This window comes from Nelumbo lutea, chromosome 6 (genome assembly GCF_056320005.1).
Source record: "Nelumbo lutea isolate HS-2025 chromosome 6, American lotus-T2T, whole genome shotgun sequence".
NCBI classification, from domain to species: Eukaryota; Viridiplantae; Streptophyta; class Magnoliopsida; order Proteales; family Nelumbonaceae; genus Nelumbo; species Nelumbo lutea.
In genome coordinates this window covers 13,471,826-13,484,594 of record NC_142689.1, presented here as the reverse complement: position 1 = coordinate 13,484,594, position 12,769 = coordinate 13,471,826, and the positions used below count along the sequence as shown (strand labels likewise).

Genomic DNA, 12,769 nt, shown 5'->3' with positions numbered 1-12,769 from the left:
TCAGTTACCAAGTGATAAGAGCCAATTTTTACAATGGCTAGACAAAATTTGAATCATTTTCTTAATGTTACTGATGTCCCAGGGTAAATCCAAGGAGATTAACCTTTCTCCTCATCTGTTGCATTTTATAATAGATTTATCCATCCACAGAAAACAAGTTTTAGAATTTATTAAAGAAGAAAAACTATTAAATAAAATAGAAATTATTAACAAAGAAAAAAACAGAAATTATTCGAAGGCATAGGAGAGAATCCTTTTTTTTTCTTTTTTTGATAACAAAGAAGAAAAAAATTAAAGAAAATAGAAATTACACCAGACCCAGTTGAAACCTAACTCAGCCAATTATTCAATTACAAATCATTAGAGGACAAAACAAATTTTACAATATTACAAAAGTGCACCACCATCCAACTGAAGTGATGCCCATAAATCCAATCCAAAAGAAGATCTAGATATTTCTCTAAATTCAAGATGCACTAGAAAATGGTACAATATAAGAGATACAATAACAGTCACAATTCTTCTAATATCACTACATTTGCATTCTTCTCTTTCTTTTGTTCCATATGGCCCAACAGATTGCAAAAGGAATCAAGCACCATAGTAATTGTGACTTCTTGCTTCCAGAAAAGTTGGGCATTAAAAAAAAACACTTTTGAACAGTAAATTAAGAATACTCGAACAAAATGGAGTTTGAAGGACAAGAAGGGTTCTCACCTGCCGGTAAGTGGAGAGAAGCTCTGAGAATAGAAAATAAAGAAATGCTGCTGGAGGAGATATTCTACCAGAAGGACTTTATGATCAAGATTAGAGAAGGAAAGAGAGGAACGGTTTTGTTGGTGGGAGATGCTGTTCCTTGGTTTCTAGGTTTTTTAGATGGAGCTGCCCAAGTGAACTGGAGTGAAGTGTGGAAAGGTACGCTAAGGCAGGTCAGGAGAGAATACGTAGCCGAGAGAAGAAAGAACAACAAAGGATGGTTTGTTACTCTGGAAGAAAAGTTCGACAAAAGGAAAAGGCAAACAATAATTATCCCTGAAGGTGCTCGGCAGCAGGGATGGTTAGCGGTGGCTAATGCTATACACAGGAGATTAGTCAGCAAGGAATCAAGGACCGTGAAGGTACAGGCAGAGAAAGTAGTTGGTGGACAGAGTAAGAAAGAAAAGATGACAGAAAGAAGAAAGAGACTGGAGAGGTTGGGCTTAGAAGACAGTGAAAAACCAAGGGAAGCCAACAGTGGCGTTTACAATACCAGAACCAAAAATAGCTTTGGCCAGGGAGAATGGAGCTTGGGAGAAGAAACTCATTTTATCTGCAAGGAAGGAGGTGAAGGACTGGAAGGGGTTGTTAGAGGAGGTGTCGTTGAAGCTTGGGTTAAACCAGACGGTCACTCTTATTCCATTCAACGATAGAAAAGCAGTCCTTGATGTGGGGGAGATGTCGATGGACTTCACCATGCTGGATACGAGTGAAGGACCTGTTAGAATTGAAAATTGGTGCCCCCTTTCGAATGAGGTTGCTGCTGTAGAAGGCAGTTTCAAGCTGAAGCTGCTAGGGCTACCTTTTCATCTCTGGCTTGAAGGAGATGATCACGTGGCAAGATGGATTACAGTTGGCGGGACTGAGCAAAGGAAGTTTGGACACATGGCAACTGCTGGAGTGAAGCTTTCATCAAATGTGGAAGCTGAAAAGTCGAATGCCGAAAGTAAAGAAGCATTTTGGAAAAGCTTTCAATTTTTTTTGAAAACAAAAACAACTTTACAGCTGGTTTGTCCTATGTGGAGTTGGTCAAAGGAGTAACCCGGTCAGACCAAGGGGCAGTTCGAGTCAGGTCCAAGTTCGAGTTTCTCACTACACATTCTGACCCGACCGGCTCAGTTCCAGGTTGGTTTGTTCATAATGAGATAAGGGCCCACAGCACTTCTTCGGATTCATGTGACCACTTAAGTGGTCACATGAGTCGTTTTTATAAGCAGCCGTTGATAGACAATTCCAAGTGTCTATCTTCTTCCTCACGAGATTCAACTGTTGGGGACCGAAAATCTCTTTCAGCCAGCCAGAGTTCATCGAAGAAGACTGCGATGGATTCCGGTGACAAAACATGGAGAAGACGACCAGGATGGGACGGGGGGAGATAGGCCAAATCCAAAATATTCCAGGGGGTGTAGGGAAGACGGTGAAGATGAGGACGGCGGTTGGGTCAGTTGTGGTAGCTCAGAGGAGATGTAAGGAATAATCAATCCAGGACAGTAACTTAACACAAGGGACCTGCAAGAGAAATTCGGTTGCTCACCAAAATTCGAGCAGAGATGGCACAGGCGGGGATAAACGACAGAGCCTCTGAAGTACGAACAAGGGTGAAGTCAGCCTAGGTGGCGATCAGCTAAGCCCTATTCAGAGAGTGGGAGGACTATCCCTGTTGATTGTCTCTTCTCCTATTCTTTCAGACCCAGGTATGGCTGTGGTTTCGGTTTTAGATACTAATGTCTGCTCTGCCTGTGATGTCAGTCTTTCAGATTCCAGTCGTGCCCCTGTACTGAATACCCAAGGATTAGAGGCTGACAATGAGGAGGGTGGGGAGTTACAGGAGGGGGGTAAGAAGGTGGTGAGGGTGGGTAAAGCAGATTCAAGTGAATTAGCTAGGGGGGAATCTAAGGAGGGCAGTGGTAAGTAGGAGAAGGAGGAGGGGAACAGGAGTAGTGAAGGGGGGGGAAGAAAGATAAGGGAGAGGAAGAAGAGGAGTCTTTAGCTGAATTTGTAGGAAAGTTAGGTTGCAAGAGGTGAAAGATCTAAATGAGATGAAAGGGTATTTACGGGCTGAAAAAGATGGCGGGAATAGGAGGAAGAGAAGGTTAGGTGAAGCTGAGAAACTGAAGTTGGAAATGGACGAGGGCAAAGAGCTAGAGTAAGGAAAGGGAGGGGAAGAAAAGGAGGCCATTGGAAGGAAAGGGAGTAGGGGTAAGCAGAGGTGTTGAAGAAATGAAGATTGTAAGATGGAATGTGAGAGGGTTGGGGGTGCAAGGAAAAGAGCTTTAATAAAGGAGGTCTTAAAGAAAGAAAACCAAGACATTGTTCTAATTCAGGAATCTAAACTCATGTCATTTGATAAGAGATGGGCTAGGAGTGTGTGGAGAGTGAACGGACTAAGCTGGGTTATGAGCCCTTCTTGGGGCTCATCTGGAGGGTTAATTACTTTGTGGAAGGATGAAGTAGTGGAGGGAGTGGAAGAGTTAATGGGAAGGTTCTCAATTTCTATCAAATTTAAATAGATGTCAGATGGGTTTGAATGGGTCCTCACCAATGTTTATGGCCCCAATGGTTACAAACAAAGGAAGGAGTTGTGGGAGGAATTGGAAGATATTAGAGGTCTATGGGAGGGGCCATGGTGTGTAGGAGGGGATTTCAATGTGACTAGGTTCACCAAAGAAAGTAACAAGGTGAGGCAAAGGAGCACTACCAGCATGGGGAAGTTCAATGATTTCATTAATGCTTTTGAGTTAAAGGAATTGAACCTTCTTAATAATAGCTTAACTTGGTCTAATCTCCAAGATGAACCTATCTGTTCCAAATTAGATAGGTTCTTGTTCACCACAGACTGGGAGGAGCATTGGGGAGATTTGGTGTCAAGAGCCTTACCTAGAGTTACTTTTGGTGGCTATGGGCCTTCTCCCTTCAAGTTTGAAAATATGTGGTTACTTCACCCGGACTTCAAAGACAAAGTGAAAATTTGGTGGAATGAAAGTAACCCGGAAGTCAATTAGGCTGGGATGAAATTCCATTGGAAGCTAAAAGAGATGAAAGTCAAAATTAAGGAATGAAATACTATACATTTTGGGAGGATAGAAGAGAGGAAACAGCAGTTGATAAGCCAAATAGAAGAGTTAGATGCGAAGGAGGAAAGTGGATGTTTTGGGGATCGGGATAAAGAACTAAGGTGGGAATTAAGGAAGAGTTTGGAGGACACAATTTTCAAAGAAAAAGTAAGTTGGAGGCAGAAACCTAAACTCAAATCGGTGAAGGAAGGAGATAGGAATACAAAATTTTTCCATGCAATAGCCAATGGTAGAAGAAAGAAAAACACCATCTCTAAGTTGGAAGTTGATGGGACAATCTTAACTCAACAGCAAGAGATTGCTAAGGCTTTTGCGGAACACTTTAAATCCATTTTCGGAAAGCCTCTGCAAGAGGGATTAAGGATCGAAGGGTTAGATTGGCCTAAGCTCCCTGATGAGTTGAGGTTGTGGCTAGAAAGAGAGTTTGACTTAGAAGAAATTAGGGATGCCATTTTCTCCATGGATAGATCTAAAGCCCCGGGCCCTGATGGTTTCGCGATGGCCTTCTATCAAGATTGCTGGGAGATAATTAAGGCTGATATTCAAGCGGTGTTCTTGGAATTCTTTCGAAGAGGTGTGATAAACCCATGCCTGAATTCTACTTTTATTGCTTTAATTCTGAAGAAGGTTGGGGCTTGTCACCCTAAAGAGTTCAGACCCATCAGTCTGGTTAACAGCCTCTACAAGATCATTGCTAAGGTGTTATCCAGAAGAATTAGAGTGGTGCTCCCCTCAATTATCTCCCATAATCAAGGTGCCTTTGTGATGAGTAGGCAAATTGTGGACCAAATCTTAATTGAAAATGAGAGTGTGGAGGATTACAGAAGTAGAGGGGAGAAAGGGTTGGTGTGTAAGCTGGATTTGGAGAAGGCATATGATCTGGTTGATTGGTCTCCGTTGATGGAAGTTTTAGAGTCTTTTGGGTTTGGGCAAAGGTGGTGCAAGTGGATAAAAGGGTGCATTAGAACTTGCCATTATTCTATGTTGGTAAACGGCAAAGTGGTGGATCACTTTCCAACTGTCCGAGGTATTAGGCAAGGGGACCCTCTCTCCCCGTTCCTCTTTATCCTAATTGCTGAAGTGTTAGGGAGGCTTATTGAGAGGGCAGACTCCAGAAATCTGATTAGTGGTTGGAGAGTAGGGAGGGATAGGGTTCTGGTCAATCACCTACAATTTGCAGATGACACAATTATGTTTTGTGATGGCAAGAAGATTAGTGGGGTGAGAAATCTAAAGATGGTGATTAAAGTGTTTGAACTAATGACTAACCTCAAAGTAAACCTTGATAAGAGTTGTGTGATTGGTATTAATATGAGTGAAGGAGAGGTGGAGGAAAGGCCCGAGCGATAGGTTGTGAGATAGCTCACTGACCACTGAAGTATTTAGGGCTTCCTTTAGGGGATAATCCTAGAAAAAGGAGTTTTTGGAATCCAGTGATTGACAGGTTCACTAAAAGGCTAGCTTCTTGGAAGAAGAATTACTTGTCTTTGGGGGGTAGGATAACCCTAATTAAGTCAACATTGGCAAACCTTCCAGTCTATTACTTGTCGATGTTCAGAATCCCTGAAGGAGTTTGTAGGGAGTTGGAAAAACTAATGCAGGACTTTTTATGGGAACTCGAGGAGGAGAAAAGGGACCATAGAGTTAGGTGGGAGCTAGTTACAAGAGCTAAAAGTGAAGGGGGACTGGGACTAGGGAACTTGAAGAAGAAGAATGAAGCTCTGTTAGGGAAATGGTTATGGAGATGGTCCAAAGAAAAGGAGAATCTGTGGGCTAAAATAATCCTAAGTATTCATGGGCAAGAGGCAGCTAGTTGGGATCCAGGACTATCATCTAGGGCTTCAAGAACCTCTCCTTGGAAGTCCATTCATGCCATCCTTCAGTCTTTTCTTCCCTTCATCAGGTATGATCTTGGTTCTGGTTTGTTGGTAAATTTTTGGGAACACACTTGGGTGGGGGATTTTCCTTTGAAAGAGCAGTTCCCCTCCTTGTATGCTCTGTCTAGGTTTAAAAATGAACCAGTAGCAACCTTTGCTACCCTATCTAATTCTGCTATTGGTTGGAACTTGGGTCTTAGAAGGGCTCTCAAAAATTTTGAGTTGGAACACATTTCGAATTTGCTTAAAATCTTGGATGGGGTAGCTCTTGAACCTTCCCATGTGGACTCTAGGGTTTGGTCTCTTGTCCCTTCGGGTATCTTCTCTTGCTCCTCTTTTTTCAAAGCATTGACACAGCCTAGTCCGGTACCTGGGTCTTCTTTTCCAGTCCAGAAAGTTTGGGGTAGCCCTATCCCTCCTAGGGTAGGTGCTTTTTGCTGGGAAATCCTAGAAAAGTGTACCACTTGTGACATACTTCAAAAGAAAATGCCTAATTGGTGTTTATCTCCGCATTGGTGCATCTTATGTAAGAAGAATGGTGAAAGCTGTTATCACTTGCTTGTTTCTTGCCCTTTTGTTTCAGAGATTTGGTGTTGGTTCTTTTCTTTATTTGGTAGCAGGTGGCCCTCCCCTTCAAGCGTGCAAAGCTTGTTCAGTTCCACTCTAGTGAGGGGTTTAGAGAAGAGAGGTAAAATTTTGTGGAGATGTGCTAGAGCTGCTATTTGTTGGACACTTTGGGAAGAAAGAAATCAAAGATTATTTCATGACAAAGAAAAAAGCAAGGAACCCCTCATAGAAATTGTTTATGTTAGGGTGGCACACTGGGTCAAGTCTTTGAAGCTTTTTGAAGCCTATTCGGTAGGGGACATCATTAGAAACTGGGAAGAAGTGGCTCGGTCAGCTCCTATGTCTAATGCTATTAGACCTGTTTGGACTCCACCAGATTTGGGTTTCATCAAATTGAACTTCGATGGTAGCAGTGAAGGTAATCCAGGCCCTTCAGGCATAGGTGGTATTTTCAGGGATGAAGAGGATCGAATTATTGCTATGTTCTCAGGATCTATAGGCTGGGGGGATTCTCTGAGAGCTGAACTCCTGGCAGTTCTAGGAGTAAAAAGAGCTAAGCAGTTGAATATTAGTAAGCAGCTGGTGGAAGGAGACTCTCAATTGACTGTTAGTTGGTTGCAGAAGGAAGAGTCTAGCCTGTGGAAGTTCTCAAATGAAAGAAAGAAAATCAAACAGCTAACTCAGAATATGATTGTAAGGGTTCAATGGGCCAAGAGGAGCACTAATTCCATGGCTGACACCTTGGCTAAACAGGGGGTGGGAAGATCTAATTTCTTTTGGGCTATATTGTAATAGGTGTTTTCAGTTCTGTAAGTGAGGGTTAAGATGTCTTACCCCTCCAATCTGGTTGTAATTTCCATATATTTTTAATAAAATTACTGTTATTGATAAAAAAAAACACTTTTGAGAATGCTGGCTCATGTCTGTCTTTCAACTAACCCTGAAAGAATCTCCAAACAAAATCTGCTAAGCTACACTTACTGAAAATATTAATGATTGATTCTTCATGATCACCATGCATAACTAGGGTCAATTGACCGGTTTTGGATTGGATCCCGTCCAAACCAAAATCAATTTGGACGGACCAACAAGACATTGAATTGGACCAGTCCAGACTTAATGGTCCAAAGTATTTATTGGATTGGGTTGGACCTGTTCCATCCATAATGAGTTTATACTGGATTGGGTTGGATTGAGCCAATATCTGGTCCATTAATAGAAGATAAGAATATAGGTGTCAATGGATCAGGTTTGAGTTAGAACTAATCTAAATTAAAACAAACTTGAACAGATTGGATGGTCCAGACATTGAATTGGACCAATCCAAAATAGTCCAAAATATTCATTGGATTGGATTGGACCTGGTCTATTTGTAATGGACTCACATTGGACTGGATCGGATTGGACCAAATCCAGTCCAATTGACACCCCTAGCATAACACACGGGCTTGCCAAAAACCCCTACTGTTCAGGTGATCTAATTGCTGAAAAGATGAATGACTGATTCTCAGAGAATTCAATTTGATTTCTGATTAGAACCTCATGAAATGATTTGACTGTACCATCTAGCATCCAGTAATGCTGGTCATACATCAGACTCTTCCAATCTTCTAAATAACTTCCTTCATTCCTCTATCTCTCTTTCCAACGGTGGGTATAAGTAGGACTCCAAATCATCAGCCTATCACTTCAAAACACTCTTAGACAGTTATGTTCTTCTCACTTAGGCAACATAATCTTGGTTTCACAACCCTACTTCACACCATTCAACTTCCCAAATTCACACTCTACCCCCTCCCCCACTTTGAATTTTCTGCTATTCACAAAAACCTGATGAACTTAATGATACCCTTCAAAACACAACCCATGTATTCCAGAAACTTCTCTTGTATTTCATTCAAACTGAATCACCCCACAATTACTTACTATTATCCTCCATAATGCCCCCTCCACCCCCCACCCCCCACCCCCAAACCCTCCAAAAGCACTTCCCCAGCAAAGCATTATTCATCACTCTTAAATTATCATTCTACTCAAAACTGTGAAACCTTCTAATTTTACTGTGAAATAGAAATGTCTCCTCTTCCAACTGTGAAACCTTCTACTTTTACTTCTCTTATTATCATTCTACCCAAAACTTCTGCCACCAAAACAAAGAGTAAAGGTGAGAATGGATCTCCTTGCCTTATACCTCTTGAGGCTTGAAAGAATTCTGTTGAGACCCCATTGACCAACATTGAGAATGATATTGAAGATATGCAAGCGTAAATCCAACTTCTCCATTTCTCCCCCAAACCTATTCTTTCAAGTACTTCTAGAAAACCCCATTCAACATGCCATATGCCTTCTCAATATCAAGTTTGTAAATAACACCTTCCCTCCCACTCTTATTTTCTTTCCAAAGCTTCTTAAACATTATAATATCTTTTCTGATAATACCCCAACATGACTTAAAGAAAGTGATATTAAAGGCATGGTAGAGTTCCTATAAATAAGTTTAGCCATATTGTGATGTTATACTCAGTTCCCATTAGGCTATGGTGACTCTATCAGGCTGAACACTTATCAATGCTCCAAAGGTTAAGATTGGGATTCTCACACCGAGCGTCAGAAATATGAAGGTAGAAGGGAAGAGCCAGTAAGTTAGCTGGGTCCTTGGCAAACATAGACATTGCATCAGGATAGCCAGATCTTTGGCCAATAGCATGCCTGCTTTCATTGGGTTCAAAGATCAGAAAATTCCATATCTGATACTCTGTCTAGGGAGGATATAAGTAGATCTTGAATGTTCTGTGAATCCAGCAATTGTAGATACAGTTACAATGTAAGATATTCTGGTATCAGGTAAACTGGGGCTAGCCTTAATTTCTAATCAGGAGTTTTCTTTTTTTTGCTGATAGGTAATTGGGAATTGTACCTGTCTTATTTGTATTTTCCTCTGCATTCTTTTCTGTAACTAATAAATTTGCTTGTTTTGTTATTGATCAAAATAACCAGTAACAGATATCTATCCAAAAAAATCAGTAACAGATTAGATTTACCAAAGTAAAAGGTAAAAAATAACCGAATTATTAGTGCTATTCATTACTCAAGAGCAGTGAATACTTTCATACCATAGAGTAAGAAAAATTAACTGAAAGAAGTTTACCTTATGAACAAGGATTGACAGAACAACCTCAGGATCAACACTGTCATAAAGTTCATTGATGTTTCCAGCAGTTGAATATTGTACAGTTCGTATCCTCAATCGGCGTTTGAGGATATGCTTAGATCTATATAGAGCAAATCATGTTGTTAAAATAAAAGCTGTTAGAGTAATATTTTAATAAGTTAGTACATTTAGCCTTGAGAGAAAACCTAGTAAAAATTTGTACTGGGTGGCCAGGGGGGAGTGAAAGGTTAAGATGATAGCAGAACTGTGCAATTACTTCATAATTATGATAAAATCAAACTAGAAATGCAGTAAACATTTTACAGAAATGAAAACATCAAATGCTAGAAAGCTAGGAAAAAATAAATTATGTTTGCACAATGCACATAAATCATGATCTTTTCCTTAAAGTAATCATCTTTCATATAGGAATTTCCACAGTGATTATGCTTCCAGCAAGACTAGGAATCATCTACAGATAAAGCATGAGAGTCCATGATGCCTACTAACACATTGAGGCTAAAGGATCAAAAAGTAAGTTACTAACTGCTTGCCAATTTTGATCTCCATCCCGGATGAAATGAAGAGTGCAATGAACACTAGATTGTTTGATCTGTGCAAATACCTAAGGGCCTTTTCAGATGGAGGTTGAATTGGTATATGGGAGGTGGGATTTTTCTATAACAGAAGGGGCAGAAAAAGGGGCTGAGGAGACAGGAGGCTTGTTATGTTGGTTAGGGGATTGTGGGAAAGTCCAACTTGTGATAACTGTCAAAAAACGGTTCAACCTAAAAGCTTAAGCTGTTAGGTAGGTCCCTGAATAGGTTTTTATTCTCTAACATGTACCTTCACATGAAAGCTTATTTGTCTTGAAGCATGGGCAAGCACATGACCACCCATACCTTATGTTCAAATTTAATTAATTATAATGGGTGTGAGGATCAAACACTAGACCACTTGATCAAATAGGCTCTGATACCATCTCAAAGACCATTCAACCCAAAAGCTTAAGCTGTTAGGTGAGGTCCTTGAATAGGCTTTTATTCTCAAACAATAACAGAGGCCCAGGATCTCCATCAAGGTTTGACAGAATGTGAGGAGAATGAACTGGATAGGTTCAGAATGGCAGATGTTGAGATGGAAAGCTCTGAGATTCTAGCCAAAACAATCTTCCTTAACCAAAAATTTGGGTCATTCTTTTTGGGGGTGAATTTAGAGACAACCACAAACCAGAGGAGGTCATAGCTAATGAGGATTTTCTGGGGTAATCAATGGATGGGAAAGTTATTAGCAAAGGCGTAATCAAAAGTGGTGAGAAAGATATAAATGCAACTTCTTGGGATTAATTGATTGAATCAACCAATAAGGAGATCATAAAGAGATCATAAATAGTTCCTAGTTTCATCTTTTTTTTTTCAATGAATGCTCCTAGTTTCATCATTTTTGGAATCAGTTATCTACAGGGGCAAGGCTGTGTACATCTGTTCCTCAGTCCCTACCCAGACCCCACATTTGTGGTAGCCTCGTGCCCTTTATGTGGGAGGGCTTGGAGAAGCACAAGAAGGTATAATATTTGAAGAATTCTGAGTGGAATGATTTTGATGTTGGGAATTTTTTTTGGTATAGTTTTTGAGATAAGTTTGGGTTCCAAGGTGGTTAGGATGCTCTGTCTTTACTTTTTCTTCAGTCTTGGGGGCATTTGTAAATTTGTGGCTTTTAGGCCTCTGTTGGGTAAGAGGGAGAGGGTCATTTTATACTTTTTCCCCTTGCCTTCTTTTGACCTTGTGTTGTTTTATTTAAATAATACAGTTTGTTTCCTATCAAAAAAAAAAATGTTTTGCAGGGATCTTGTTATGAAGAAAGGGACTGTACTTAGAGTAAAGTCCTACAGTATTATATTAGGACAGTAGTATTGCAACAATTGATTCTCATATATTTCTTTTAATTTGGCCCAAAAGGGCAACGTTGTAATTATACATATCAACTCTTCTAATAATATTTTAGATCCTTTCGTTGGTGAGTTTGACATACTAGAAAGACCCTTTTTATTTCCTTTGCTTTCTTTAAGTTGCCTGGTTAAAACCCTAGAAAGTTTGATCTCTCTAGGGTAATATGGTATCAGAAACTAGTTGAAGAGAGGTTGTTGAAGACATTTTTTTATGAATGTTGCTGAAGACATTTCAGTCAGTGGATTGAGACTATTTGGCTTAAAGGACTGTTCAACACCATTTCTCTCTCTCAAGAGGAATTCATGTTCAGTTCAGACAATGAGGCTTTGGTAGGAGATTAGACCTCTTCTTTTTTACCTTGTTTCAGTAGAATATTTTATTAGATAGTCCCTGAATTTTATGGGTTCTTTTGGACACCATTTAACCCGTCAATCAAACCACACTTTCTGAAATTCAAGGGGACAGATTGAAGAGTCCAACATTGATCTTGTCCAACTCAAATATCTTCTCCAATGGACATTTAAAATGAAAGAACATGAGCCATTGATTCATTTCCCAGGGTAGAAGGTAGAGGTTTCGTCCCATGGACATTTTGTGAACAGTAGTGCAAATGGGTTAGCCGACTCCTAAGCCAAAAAAAGGGGCTTTGAGACATCAACTTTTTTGGGCTTCCATGTGATTTGAAATTGCTAGTTGTAACGTTTTGGGCTTGAAAGTAAGGAATGACACTCCCACTATCAAGTTGTAACATTTTGGGCTTGAAATTTGCCGCAGACCCATGTCAGCCTGTGTGGCCATGGGTGTTTCTGTGGTTCCGGCTTGATACCTTCACACCAATCGCAGTTGTGGTGAACATGTACTTACACTTACCATTACAAGGCTTGACATTACTCATGCAGTGAGCCAGTTTGTATCTGCCCCTAGACATTGCTGTCTTGCTGTTGTTTATCAGATCATTAGATATCTATGGGGCATAATTTCTAGATGATTGTTCTTTCCCTCTTCCTCTCCCATCCAACTGAGAGCCTATGCCAATGTTGATTGTGCTGGTGGTCGATAGACTCACTACTGGATGGTGTATTCTTGACGATCCCCTTCTCTCTTGGAAATGCAAAAACTAACTTAATGTTTCCAGCTCATGTACTGAAGTAGAGCATCAGGCTATGTCATTAGCTTGCAGTGAAATTATTTGGATGCATGGCCTTCTTCATGAGTTAGGTGTTATGATCTCTAACCCAACACTTCTCTATGTTGATAACATGAGTGTGATTTGTATTTTTTTTTAGGGGAAACGGTAACTTTCATTAATTCTTTAAAACTTGGTACAAACTGTCACCTTCAAAAACAAGGTGACCCCTCATCAAAATTACAAACAGGCCCAAAAAAGGTCCTACC

The 12,769-nt window shown here is 40.3% G+C and overlaps 1 protein-coding gene across 1 annotated transcript in view; it reads right to left on the bottom strand.

The window, feature by feature from the left end:
* LOC148847445 (sec23/sec24 transport family protein) overlaps positions 1 to 12,769 on the bottom strand; it is a 31,968-nt gene that overhangs the window by 3,481 nt on the left and 15,718 nt on the right. The window contains exon 11 of the mRNA XM_088949719.1: positions 9,423 to 9,546. Within this exon, the coding sequence (XP_088805845.1) occupies positions 9,423 to 9,546 (124 nt within the window). The remainder of the gene's footprint in view (positions 1 to 9,422; positions 9,547 to 12,769) is intronic.